The sequence below is a fragment of the Eriocheir sinensis genome, chromosome 56 (genome assembly GCF_024679095.1).
Source record: "Eriocheir sinensis breed Jianghai 21 chromosome 56, ASM2467909v1, whole genome shotgun sequence".
NCBI classification, from domain to species: Eukaryota; Metazoa; Arthropoda; class Malacostraca; order Decapoda; family Varunidae; genus Eriocheir; species Eriocheir sinensis.
In genome coordinates this window covers 7,411,491-7,424,055 of record NC_066564.1, presented here as the reverse complement: position 1 = coordinate 7,424,055, position 12,565 = coordinate 7,411,491, and the positions used below count along the sequence as shown (strand labels likewise).

Below are 12,565 nucleotides of genomic sequence, written 5' to 3'. Positions count from 1 at the left end.
TAAATAAGTGTTGGGTTCTACTGATAATGCCCACTGTTGCCGCAATGTTGTTATCGCTCATTGCTCTGCCGTGCGTCAGTCCAAGGTTCGTCGCTAGGATAGCTATAACACTGTCTCTTTGTATGTAGAAGATAAAATCATCGAATATGTTGTAATCTCGCGGTGGAGAGGGAAATGTGATACTTTGCTTAGCCAGGAAATGAATTTTTAGCGTTGTCCTGAATGAGCATACCAGTTGTATGCCTATTCGAAGGTGGGCTTAGATGTACTGAGATAGCTGCTCGGAAATCTGTTCGAACCCTCAAGAGAGTTATTGTGTGATGTTGTCAAGTTAAACGCATAGCGGCACTGGAAACCCACGTAGACAAGTGCCTCTCTCCTTACAACACTACACACAATACCTTACACCAGAAGGGGCGAAGGTTAACACGATGCAGATGCAGAGAGAGGCAACTATAGGCCACACAGTTAAACCCAATCTGACCATTCTATTATTGGTATATTCTATCTTTACGTAGAGCATTTTTTTTTATCACTGTGTGTGTGTGTGTGTGTGTGTGTGTGTGTGTGTGTGTGTGTGTAATTCACCCCCATGGCCTGATCACGTTTTGGACTCGTAATCGCCAGCAGGTACCCTCCCTACATGAGCAAATGCTCTTTATCGTCGATCTATGAGTACTCCCAGGACCTCACACACCACACACCCCATCCCCCTTGCTCAAGGGGGAACAGTAACCACTCCTAATTAACGGAAAGAATCCGGCCTGAGCGGGCTCGAACCACCTGATACGTGAAGCCTGGCAGCGCAACGCTCTAACCAGTTGCGCAACGGAGTGTGTGTGTGTGTGTGTGTGTGTGTGTGTGTGTGTGTGTGTGATTCACCAAGGCCTGATCACGTGATGTTCTCGTGGTCACCAGCAAGAACCCTTCCGGTGAGAGCAACTACATTAGCCGATCCCTGGCTACTCCTCTAACCTTACACACGCTATAACTCATCCCCCTTGATCAAAGCGGGACAGTAGCAGCTCCTTGTCAGCGGGAAATAACTTTAGAACCTCTCGAACTTCAGCTTGACAGGCCTAACAGGAAGAGATAGTCCACCAAGCTACCGGTGTGTGTGTGTGCGTGTGTAACCTTTGCCCTGTCTCTACGGAGCAAAGAAGACCGCTGAAGAGGGACGCGTTTGTGTTAGTCTTATCAATCCGAAAACTACTAAATAAAAGCAGTTTATCTAATGGTTACATTTTTCAAACATTTATAGTGAATATGCTACCATTAATTCGTGGAGTCAGCATCTTTTCCATGTTCATTTTTTTTCTATAGTAGTAGTTTAAGAAACAACATACATTAATTGAAAAAATCTAATCTTTCAACTATACAAAAAGCAGCTGATCATCACTATTAAGAGTTATAATGAAAAATAAAACTAACAACTGCATGGCGACGACATAAATACAACTAACAAGCTTCAACCACCTTGGGAGCACATAGATGGCAAGATTTAAAGGATTTTCAGGTTAAGATCGACACGTAAGACTACCCACATGCTGCCCTGAAGACCACCCATCAACCCGGGCTCTAGCTAACCTCTCCAAAAAGAGGCTCAAAGATGAGTTCCGGGGGCAGCATGAGCCAACACAAGATGGCGCCATTATAAACGCGCCGGCGCCAAAACGGGCTGGGAAAACCAGGATCGCAAACCATCAAGCCCCACCGGGAGCCTACCGGCAAAATAGGCCGCAACGTAAAAATAAATAAATAAATAAATAATAATAATAATAATAATAATAATAATAATAATAATAATAATAATAATAATAATAATAATAATAATAATAATAATAATAATAATAATCCAGCGTGGCCCAGGGCAGTGGTATTGACTATAAACGATTTAGATCCAACCATATTAGAAAAGGCACTGAGTATTTTGAAACATTCGATCAGTTTCCCTTATTGCAAGCCCCGTTTCTCAAGAGACAACATGTTAAGACATAGAACAGCCTTTCCGCGTAGGATTTCAGCCGTAAGGAAGAGATCATCATGCTTGCCCCAAGTTGAACACGTAAGCCATGTCCTAAGTACAATAGGGAGACCAAAACTGCACCATGTACTCTAAGCGAGGCACTGCTGGGAGAATTTGAGGTCTAATGCAATTTTGATACCAAGATCCAAAGACACTGTAGGTAAGCTTTCTAGTTTTACACCGTTCATTTCAGATTTGAACTTCCTGTTATTAGTTTCAGCTTGAATTAAGAAACTAGTGCTTGAGAGGATTGAGTTAGCGACCTTGCGTAGTATACAGTAACGTTCCCAAGCAAACCGGACAGCTGCTATAAAAGTCACTTTTTGGGGTAAATGAAATCCCACGTAATACATCACCACCAAGAATTACCAAAATATTACGATACATAAAAAAATTAAAAAAATAAAAATACCGCCAGCAAATCCTCAGATGTGGGCCTCCAAGGTGTCAGCTGGAGCGCCACGTTCAAGTGATAGCGGGTGGAGGCATGGTGATTAATACCATGTACTTTTTTTCTGAGACTTTTTTTTTTTATAGTGGAGACTATAATCATATGTTAGAGGTAGATAAGATTTCGAAGTTGCTGAAATTCTGAGTGTTGCAATGAAATGTTGATAGAATACTCCGTGTGTGTGTGTGTGTGTGTGTGTGTGTGTGTGTGTGTGTGTGTGTGTGTGTGTGTGTGTAATTTACCACGGCCTGATGTGTGTTTTTGATACTCATTTTATCATCATCTTATCAATGCTATCGACATGACACCAATGATAACTGCATAATAATTTCCCTATATTATCAGGAGAATGGGTCCCTTCCAGTCATAGTCCACATGAAGTGACCACCATTAGTTCATTTCCTACCAGCTATATGTGCATTATCTCTCACAACTATCAAAGAGAGGGCGACAGTTTAAGCTGGCCATCCTTGATCCACCAAAGCACATACCGCGGCGGGGAATGACAGTGCCTCTCTACCACTTGATTTTCATTGTCGAGGACTTGGAACAACAGGGGAGTGGATGTTTTTTTCCTTGAGCATCACCAGAGTATTATACAAGGTAATTTATGAGCTATGGGAAAGAAAAATCCATCTCTACATTGCCTCCAGTTCTCAGCACAGTATTTCCCCATCATCACCCTATATTACCCCTTCTTTCTCCCTCCACATTTTTCTTTGAGCTCCCCGAGTCTATTGGTTCAATGTTACCATAATTCACCAGTCATCATGACCTCAGAATGATCCAATAATCTATAAAAAAAAATCCAGAAACTGAGTGATGCAGAGTAGCACCTAATCTAATGCCAAATTTCCAAAAATAATCAAATTTGAGTGCAGAAAAATAACTAATTGCAAGTCATCCATGAAACGGATTCTTTGACCATGTCTGAAAAACAAAAATAAAAAAATAAATAAAACGGTGCTGATATGAAGTCTCCACAGCTGGGATGCCTCGTGAGATAGTGTGGCTGGTGATAGTGACAGCGGCAGTAGTGAAGTCAGTGGACACAAGTCACCTACAAAATGAGTCAAATGACCCAACCCCCGGAATGATCCTGCTGGAGGAGCTCATCGCCAACAACACCGAAGCAGTTAGTGTCACTGGCAGCTCCCTAACGTCCATCTTGAGTATATCTTTCACATCAATACTCTGTTAGGCAAGTACATTGGTGTGGCAATTTAACATGAAATAGGTAGTTACCCAAGAAATTCAAGCTAAATCGAGATATGTAACACATTAGTTTGGTACTGAAGAGAAAAAACAAATATAAAGGGGAGACGGTTGCCAAGTGGTCAGCGTGCGGGTGATCACTTCTCAACGCAAAACTCTCCTAATAAGGAAAATCAAGTTGAGCTACCATAGGCTAGCATGAACCAAGCAAGAATGGCGCCACTATAAAATACTTGCCTGCGCCACTACGCTTCCGTGGCATAGTTATTGGCTACGATTCCGCGAGCCTGGGTTCGAATCCTGGTCCGGGCTGGTGGCGTGCGGCTCACCCAGCTGTTCATCCTCCCTTTTGGGTTGGTCGATATAAATGAGTACATGGGGAAACCTGGAGAGGGTAAACTGTGGAAATCCCAGATTTCACATTGGCCCATGTCCCAGGATAATGGGTTCTTAACATAAGCCCATAGGGCCAATGGTTCAGAAATGAGCACAGCAGCCACCTGCAGCTATAGCGTATGCACACACCTTTACCTAATTTTAACGGACTGGACTGCGGCCGACCGCCACAAACACACACACATACACACACTTGATAGGTAGATAACTAGATATAGAACAAATAGATATATGTATTGACATATGAACAGAGTGTAGTGATGGATTTATTCAGTTTGTTATTTTAGTGAAAGGTTTATAGGCTAAAAGGAGAAGACTAATTGATCAGTAGTTCTTAAGCCTTTTTGGTCACCATTTTTGTTCATTAAAATAATGGTGGAATTTTTCCAGTCTCTAGGAAGTCTATGTGTCTGCAAGTATATTTCATGTATCTGAGCTAGTGTTTTAGGCCATCTCTTCCTGCTTTGCCTTTAATCATTTCTTTCAAATCCTTTTTTACTTCCTAGTCATACTGGGAACTTTCAAGTTCAGTGAATCATTCTCCTCACCACCGCACGTTTGAATTTTTCCACAACCCTAACTTCTCCATATTATTGTATCTTTTAAAGCAAACAACTGATATCAGCCAATGCTGCCTTCCCCTGGTTTCTTTCATGCTTTTGACATTCTTTAGTTTCCTCAGTCTTGTCAATGGATATTACAAACTTGTTGATAATTTTTGTCAGTTCTTCCAACTATCTTATTCCTTCTAGTTCTTACTTTTATATCTTTGTGATTTTTTTATGATATGGTTTGTTTCCTTTGTTAGTTTACTGCCACTGATCATTGGTGCCTTTCCTCCTACTCCTGGTGCTGCTTCCATTACCATGTTAAATTATCATATCCTCCCTCTACATCTACAACCTCAAGTAGATTGCAGAATTGGGTGTAAATTTTTAAACTATATTCTTCCTTACTGTAAGAATATTTGTAGGTGTCTTATATACTAACTTTTCTGTCACTCCTTAAGTTTAAGCCTACATTTTAGTAATCGGTGGGCCTGAAACCTCATCAACAGTAAACTATTACATCCTTCACTACATCTGGGACAGTATCTATCTAATATGTATATCTATGAGGTCACTCCAGTCTGCCACCTGGGGACACTTCAGCCAGCAGCAGTTACTGATTAGATAAGCCCGAACACATGGTGAGAAACATGAAAGTAAAGCTATGAGAGGGTAGTCTGAAGAGTTAAGAGTTGTCACCATTTTTAGGCATAGGCTGTAAGAGTACTTCCAGCATGAAGGAAAGAAAGTAGTAAATATTATGATTAATTAAAAAAAAAATATATATATACGGTATATATATATATATATATATATATATATATATATATATATATATATATATATATATATATATATATATATATATATATATATATATATATATATATATATATATATATATATATATATATATATATATATATATATATATATATATATATATATATATATATATATATATATATATATATATATATATATATATATATATATATATATATATATATATATATATATATATATATATATATATATATATATTTCATACAGCATTTCATACTAAATATATATAAAAAAATGTTCATGTTAAACTGACATTCTAGTGCATACATATAATGTACTTGTAGTAGGTGTGCTAAGTATGTATAGCATGCTCAAAACATTTTTCACTGCATATACTGAATATAAATATTTCATCTGAGTGAAGGTGAATACATATTTATTTGGATATGTATATTGATCTCAGCTGTGTAAGTATGTGAAATGTCAGGAGCCACTTGATGTCACGGAGTGCCCAGAGAACTCGGTCTACCTTGATGGGGCTGGACAGTTTGGCTGCTGTGGTGCTTGTGTCAGTTTCAAAAGTAAGTATATGTTGATCCTATTCTCTCTCTCTTAAGCTACAACCTGCCTGTTACTAAGTTTTCCAAATCCTCCAAGATTGCATTATGTAAATAAATTCCTCATTCACTATATCTAGCAGTGGAACCATTCCTACTCACATAAACCTTTCTCTCATCAATGTTTCTTGTTACTCATTGCCCCTCCTGTTGAGCACAGAGAGCGGTGAGGCAAATTGCACTGGCAGCATAGATCCAGCATATGGCGGTGACTACACAACCACAGACAGTGTCTCAGGGCCTGATGGACTGCACAATTCAAAAGATTCCTTTGACCACAGCAATTATGTCTCCTCCTCCTGGTGTGATTTTGGCCTCAAATGCAACAGCACCCAAATGTGTGAAGCTGGTAAGCATTAAGCATGATATGAAAGTGTTCCAAGACAAGGTGAAAAATCAATCCATCTACAACTTGATTTGTTCCCTCTGAAGAACTTTCTTTTAAAACAATATCACATTCCTCATTACTCATCATTCATAACTGCAATAATGTATGCTATATTAAACAGTTTCAGTACTCTAATAATTCAGTCTCACCCACCCACCACTAGCAATTTGCTATCTACTCACACACTGACTCTTCCTGGGGAGGCGGTGGCTGAGTGGTTAGCGTGCCGGTGTCCAGGAAGACGCAGGTTCAAGTCCTGTCTGTCGCCACAGCTGGGATTTTTCAGTCACCACTGAGTGGCCTGAGGTTACCCAAATGCTATCCTGAAGACCACCTGTCAACCTTGATTCTAGATTCTCTCTCTAAAATGAGGATCAAAGATGAGCTCTGGGGGGACAGCATGAGCCAAGCAAGATGGCACCACTATAAACAGTTGTCTGCACCATAACAGGCTTGGGTTGACCATCAGTCCCCTACAAAATAAAAAAATAACACCTCCATGGTGTAGTGGTTAGCATATCTGGCTATGAATCTGCAGGCCCGGGCTTGATCCAAACCCAGGGTAGTCAGCATCCAGATTGCCCAGCTGTTCATCCTTCCTTTCGGGCTAGTGAATAAATGGGTAAGCCTGGGGAAGGTAAACTATAGTAACCTGGATGTCACACTTGCCCCAAGTCACAGGGTAGTGGGTTCTTACCCACTATAGAGTTAAGGATTAAATAGACAGATGAGAACCAAGGCCACGAGAAGCTAAGCAACTTTACATTTACCTTACGGATGATTCCCAAAGGTAAATGAAGAACCATAGCTATTGATGGAGACAGAATGATGTAATACTGAATAATTACAGAAATATATGTTCTCATGGTGGTTTTATTAAGACAAGAACAGGGCAGTAATAAAACTGCCTTGCTATTTTGCTTCATGGGTTACTGATTATTACAATGTTCACTTATGTAATTCTTATATGTCAGTGACAATCACAAAAATTGTGTAGTTATTCTTCCATGCAAAGCCAGCTTTCAATTCAAATATGGCCTGCAGGTGGGGAGGCTGAGGGAGGGTGTCTGTACATTCGCCAGCAGTACTACACATTCTTGAACACCAACTATGTGTCTTATCGTGATGACTATCGATGGGCGCCAAACTGTACACCTCACGGGGGGTATGCTGAGCTGCAACGCAAGGGGCCACTTGGGGAAGAAATGTAAGTATTAACATGGATTACTGTTACCCTTCTTACTTAATGCATGTTAATACCATTTTTTTTTTGCCTTTACTTCCCTGACACTCATTGCTGAATCTTAAGACTTCAAGTGACAACAAAACATGGACAAGCTTCCCAACACCTGTTTCATGAATGAGGTTTGTGGATGACAGTGAATGTTGTTGCACTAAACTGAGGTGTGATCCTGTTCACTTCACTGTAATGTTACCTTCAGGCATGTGTGTGTGGACTCTGCTGGCAACACAATTTATGGGAGGATCTTCCAATGGCAGGAGGATCTCCTCATCAATATGAACTGCAGTGAGTTGTATATGACCATTTTTCTTTAACTTCCCTGCTCCCAGGTACCCTTTTATAAGACCCGAGTAGCCCCAAAATAACTGCTGGGGACTGAGACTACAGGTCTTGAAGCAAGGATATGTTGTATGGGTGTATTTAGAGTGGGGGAATTGTAATGTAATTGATTACACATCATCTCAGTGTCTCGAAATATATGAGAAAATGATCTAACTCAAGAAAGGGGTATAGTATAAGGTTTATGGTGTCGAGACTCAAACATATACTTGGCTAAACAGGTATCCCATGACTAAGTGAGTTTAAGGGCTTTCCATGTAAGGCAGATCCCTTTATGTCAGTAGATTTGAAGCAAAGGCCTTGGAAATTTAACAGAGTAGCTGACTTGTGCGGGTGGACTCCTCCACTTCCCCCCAAAAAAAAGTTTGCATAAAGAAATATAGTGTAATCCTAACAAAGGGAGGATCTTTTGGTAAGATGTAGAGGTGTAAGGGGGTTCATGCTTACTTTTATACACAATTGAGAATGGCTATTGGTGGTCAGCAACACTACTTTGACTTTAAATGCACCAGGATTGTTTTTTGTGGGAAATAAATATCCTAGCAATGATTCTGGATAGATTTTGAATAAATTACTGCACATTTTGAAATAGGCCATTTTTTTTACCCAAAGGCTCTGTGAGTGCAATCAAGGGTGAACAGAGGAAGCTGATCAAAGAACTGTAACTGAGCCAGAAGGTGATCAGTATCTAGAAGAAAGTACTAATAGGAATATAGGATTTTCTTGAGCACCTATGTTTGTTACTCTTGACTTATTTAAAAATGAGCATGATGTTTGCACCAACACACCACACAAATCCAACATTGTTATCAAATATGACAAAAATTGTTTCCTGTCAGAGTGTTCACGGCGAGTGTGGGAGCAACTGCAGGCTGGCGAGCCCTCCGTCACCCTCCATTGTATGGAGAATGGAAACTATGAAGAACTTCAGTGTGAGGATGGGTGGTGCTACTGTGTACACTCAGAATCTGGCACTCCATATAGCACCATTTTACCAGAGGAAGCCATGCAGTTCCTGCCCTGCTGTAAGATGCAACTCACGCTCATATCCCTCGTTCAACTCAACAGTAGATAATGATCTGCCAAACAAGGATAGCTACAGCAGCATATGCTATTTTTAGGAACTGCATTTATAATCAGATTTTTCTGAACTTTTCTTGTATAAATATGTGAAAATTTTGACCATAAAAAGATCTAATGTGCCAATGTTAAAACTATTATCTGTACATCTGCAGATAATGAGACATTAGTTGGGGAGCAGTACCTGAGGAGATGTGATAGCATCTCTGAAGCCAGTGGTCAGTTGACGTATCACATGCTGTCAAAGGGTGTATATGGCCCAGCAGGCCTGTACAAGTGTGACCCTGATGGATCTTTCAGTGGGGAACAGTGTCTCCACGGAGAGTGAGTTTCTCTTATCATTGAGAGGAGATGGGCCAAGATGGGATAAATTGAGAAATATGGATAGGGCTTATAGCTAACTGCTCAAGGACATACACAAACAGGTTTTACTTTGTGGGTATTAAGTAAATGTTTATCGTTCTATACAGTGTTCTATGTAATAAGTGGTCAGCAGGCTAGCTTATGAGCTAATGATCAGACCAGTAGATACAAAGTTCCTTATTATAATCTTGTGGTCACTGAACTCTGACAAAAACTACCCTTTATAACGTAGTATGTATTCCAATGCCATGCAAATAATGTGTCCATTAGTATTGGCATTCTGGGGGCACCAATTGACATTACACTGGTGAGATCCTACTGGACATACACAAGGATGTAACCTTTATGAGACTTTCTATATAGAATGCTTTTCTATATTGTTTAGTAGAAATGGGTGCATGCATATGCCCCAGACAATGCTAGAAGGACATGGAGAAAAAAAATTGGGGGGAGTATTATGGGAGGGATTAAAAACTTTAAGGGATAGAAGATGAGTATTTGCATTAGTGGATATGAATTCAAAAGTTGGAAACCTGGATATCAAGGGACTGGTTAGGTGGCGTGGTGCTGATGGCGTGAATGAGTATGGACAATATAGTAAAGTCTCACATTTAGTGAATAATTAATGGTAAAGTTTGGGGCACACAATATGGTTGCATGTGGTCCAGGTGTTCATCTCGTCACATTAGCCTATGAGCCAATGGTAGGAAAAAGCCAACTAACCCAGGGTACAAGGCCATTTGACCATCCCCAGGTTTCCCCAAGTACCAACTAATTGGTGCCATATAAAGCTTGCCAAATGTTAATTATAATAAGTTAAAACATTGATTGGTACCACAGACCTCAGACAATCTTGTTTTGCTATTTTGGTGGCTCCTTTTTAGGCCTCATCTTGCACTGATGATTTTCTTTCTCATTAACTTAAGGATGTGTTTAATTTCAGGTGCCAATGTTATGACAAATACCTGTCCACAATTCTGAAGGCTTCATCGGGAGGCGGATGTAGTAAGTCTCAATTTTCATCCTGAGAATGTAATTACTAATATTTAAGTCTAATCAATATTTACAAATACAATTTAAAGTTTCTTTATTACTAACATTTTCCGACTAATTCTGCTAACCAGTGATACTGAAACATTTATTTCTTCCTACCCCTTTCCTATTTACCCATGAGAAAGACTGTGCACGAGACCAGTGGCTATACAGCAATGAAGGGAACTCTCATGTCAAACTGTACTGCGCCTCACCAAGCAATAAGTTTGATGCTGGTGTGTACTACACCCTTCAGTACTATGGTGATATTGGTGTGTACTGCGTCGATCAAGATGGTGTAAGGACGAGTCCAATGGTGAGTATGCTGTAGTATTAGCAAGGATAACCTGATACATTTATTACCTGTCTTTCCCCACTAAGGAATGCCAGAATTACAAATGTTGTACAGTATAATATGTATATTGGACGAGATATGCAGTGTACATGAATACTTGCTGGGCACCTGATCTGACATCCCTCAATAACAAAAACCAATGCTCCACCTATTCTTCCTGTTTGCTTGCCTCAGTGCATTATGTTAACCATTAGCCCTGAGAGCAATGGTACTCGATTTCACTACCTGTTTTACCACTTTAAAGTTTTCAGTGCTGGCATTGTGCCTCAAACTCTAATTATATAGGTTCAAAGGGGGTAAAATAAAAATAAATTGTAAACTAACTTAGTCTAGTCTATCATCTATGGACTGAGAGACTTCAGAGGACAAGGTCAATGAATTAAATTATTTCCCTGTCACAACCCTTTCCCAGTATCATTTTGTCTTAGACTATTGCGTCCAACAGCTGTTCTGAAACACATGCCGCACCCCAACATTTCAGTCACATACCCAGTGGGGATCGGCGTTCATAATTTGAGAACTTCTGTATTACAGTGATGTCACAACCTTTAGCCTCACAGCTAACATACAGCCCATATTCACTTTTTTTTATGTTCACCCCCATTGCACTAGTAAGCTTTCTTGATGGGGCATGCTTGTCAGCTCCAGCCCGTTAGTGGTGCGGGCAAGTGGTTTATAGCAATGCTATTCTTGCTTGGCACATGCTGCCCCCAAGAGCACCATTAGATCCTCTTGAGTTTCATTTTTCAAGACATCATGCAAACTGCAAGTGGTGATGTTCCAGTGACATAATTTGCTATCACTTTGACAGCTGATATATCACTTTGACAGCTGACAGACCAGGGAGAGGTGGTAGACTTCTTGCATCAGGGTGAGGTTAGTTTGCTAAACTTTTAAGAATTCCCCAAGATATCTTCCATGAGTAGGAAGTTTTATAACAGGCCACTTCTTCCCCTGCAGGTATACTCAGAGTATGTTGATCACTTGGACTGTGAGGAGGCAGCCAAGTGTCAAAATGGAGATAATGATGCATGTGAGAAAGCATGCTTAGACTGTGAACCAGACTTCTTTGTCAAATATTCAACACAAGAGTAAAAAGAAGTTGCAGCATACACGCAAATACATATTTGGCTGCACATGAGGGTGGCCAGAAAATTTTATCTAAAAGCTGAAAGAATGAAGCAAAGAAAATGTGGACACTTCAGGAATGATCTCAATGAAGTAGAAGACTGGCTGGGTCAGCTCTTGAATCTTTTGCCAGTACATATAGTGCTCAGTATATGCATGGGTAAGGTTCCTAAAAATCTACCTAAAAAACAAAAAAACTCAGAGCACCCTACATGAATAAATATTGTGTAAATAGTAGACTTTACTTTGTCCCCAATACTCTATTAGTTGGTGTTTCTTCATATTCTTCCCCAGTGTTGCAGGAATGTATACGTAGTGTGAACTTGTTTTCTCCACATCCAATCATCTGCTTGTAGTTGTCAGCTTACTGTGAACCAAGTGGTGGGAGGTATGAGACCCTTGTTACACTCAATACCTCAATTAAAATCCAGTTTTGCACTCTGATTCACAGGCATACACACACACACTTAGCAATTAGCGTATAACTTACTGAAACAGGTCCAGTGCAGTATGATTGATTCGTTTAAAAACAAGCTCAGTCACCACTTCCTTTAACCTAATATTCACTTTAGAAATTCAGTTTTGGTGGCATTTTATT

At 39.9% G+C, this 12,565-nt stretch overlaps 2 protein-coding genes across 7 annotated transcripts in view; one reads left to right on the top strand and one right to left on the bottom strand.

Annotated features, from left to right (window-relative positions):
• The window catches only part of LOC126984238 (chitooligosaccharidolytic beta-N-acetylglucosaminidase-like), a 50,388-nt gene that overhangs the window by 11,919 nt on the left and 25,904 nt on the right, over positions 1-12,565 (bottom strand). The window lies entirely within an intron of this gene.
• LOC126984241 (uncharacterized) lies at positions 2,834-12,201 on the top strand. 4 transcript variants are annotated; one of them, XM_050837817.1, is made up of 11 exons: positions 2,835-3,080; positions 3,464-3,612; positions 5,886-6,003; positions 6,200-6,388; positions 7,472-7,634; positions 7,870-7,955; positions 8,849-9,034; positions 9,245-9,413; positions 10,396-10,457; positions 10,627-10,800; positions 11,800-12,201. In XM_050837817.1, exons 2-10 carry the CDS (start codon positions 3,469-3,471, stop codon positions 10,662-10,664), a joined length of 1,155 nt encoding a protein of 384 aa, XP_050693774.1. In that variant the 5' UTR covers positions 2,835-3,080; positions 3,464-3,468; the 3' UTR covers positions 10,665-10,800; positions 11,800-12,201. The 4 variants fall into 4 exon arrangements, with proteins under 4 accessions (XP_050693772.1, XP_050693774.1, XP_050693771.1 ...); XM_050837814.1 differs by having other exon boundaries at positions 2,836-3,080; positions 10,631-10,800; XM_050837815.1 differs by lacking the exon at positions 3,464-3,612 and having other exon boundaries at positions 2,834-3,080; positions 10,631-10,800.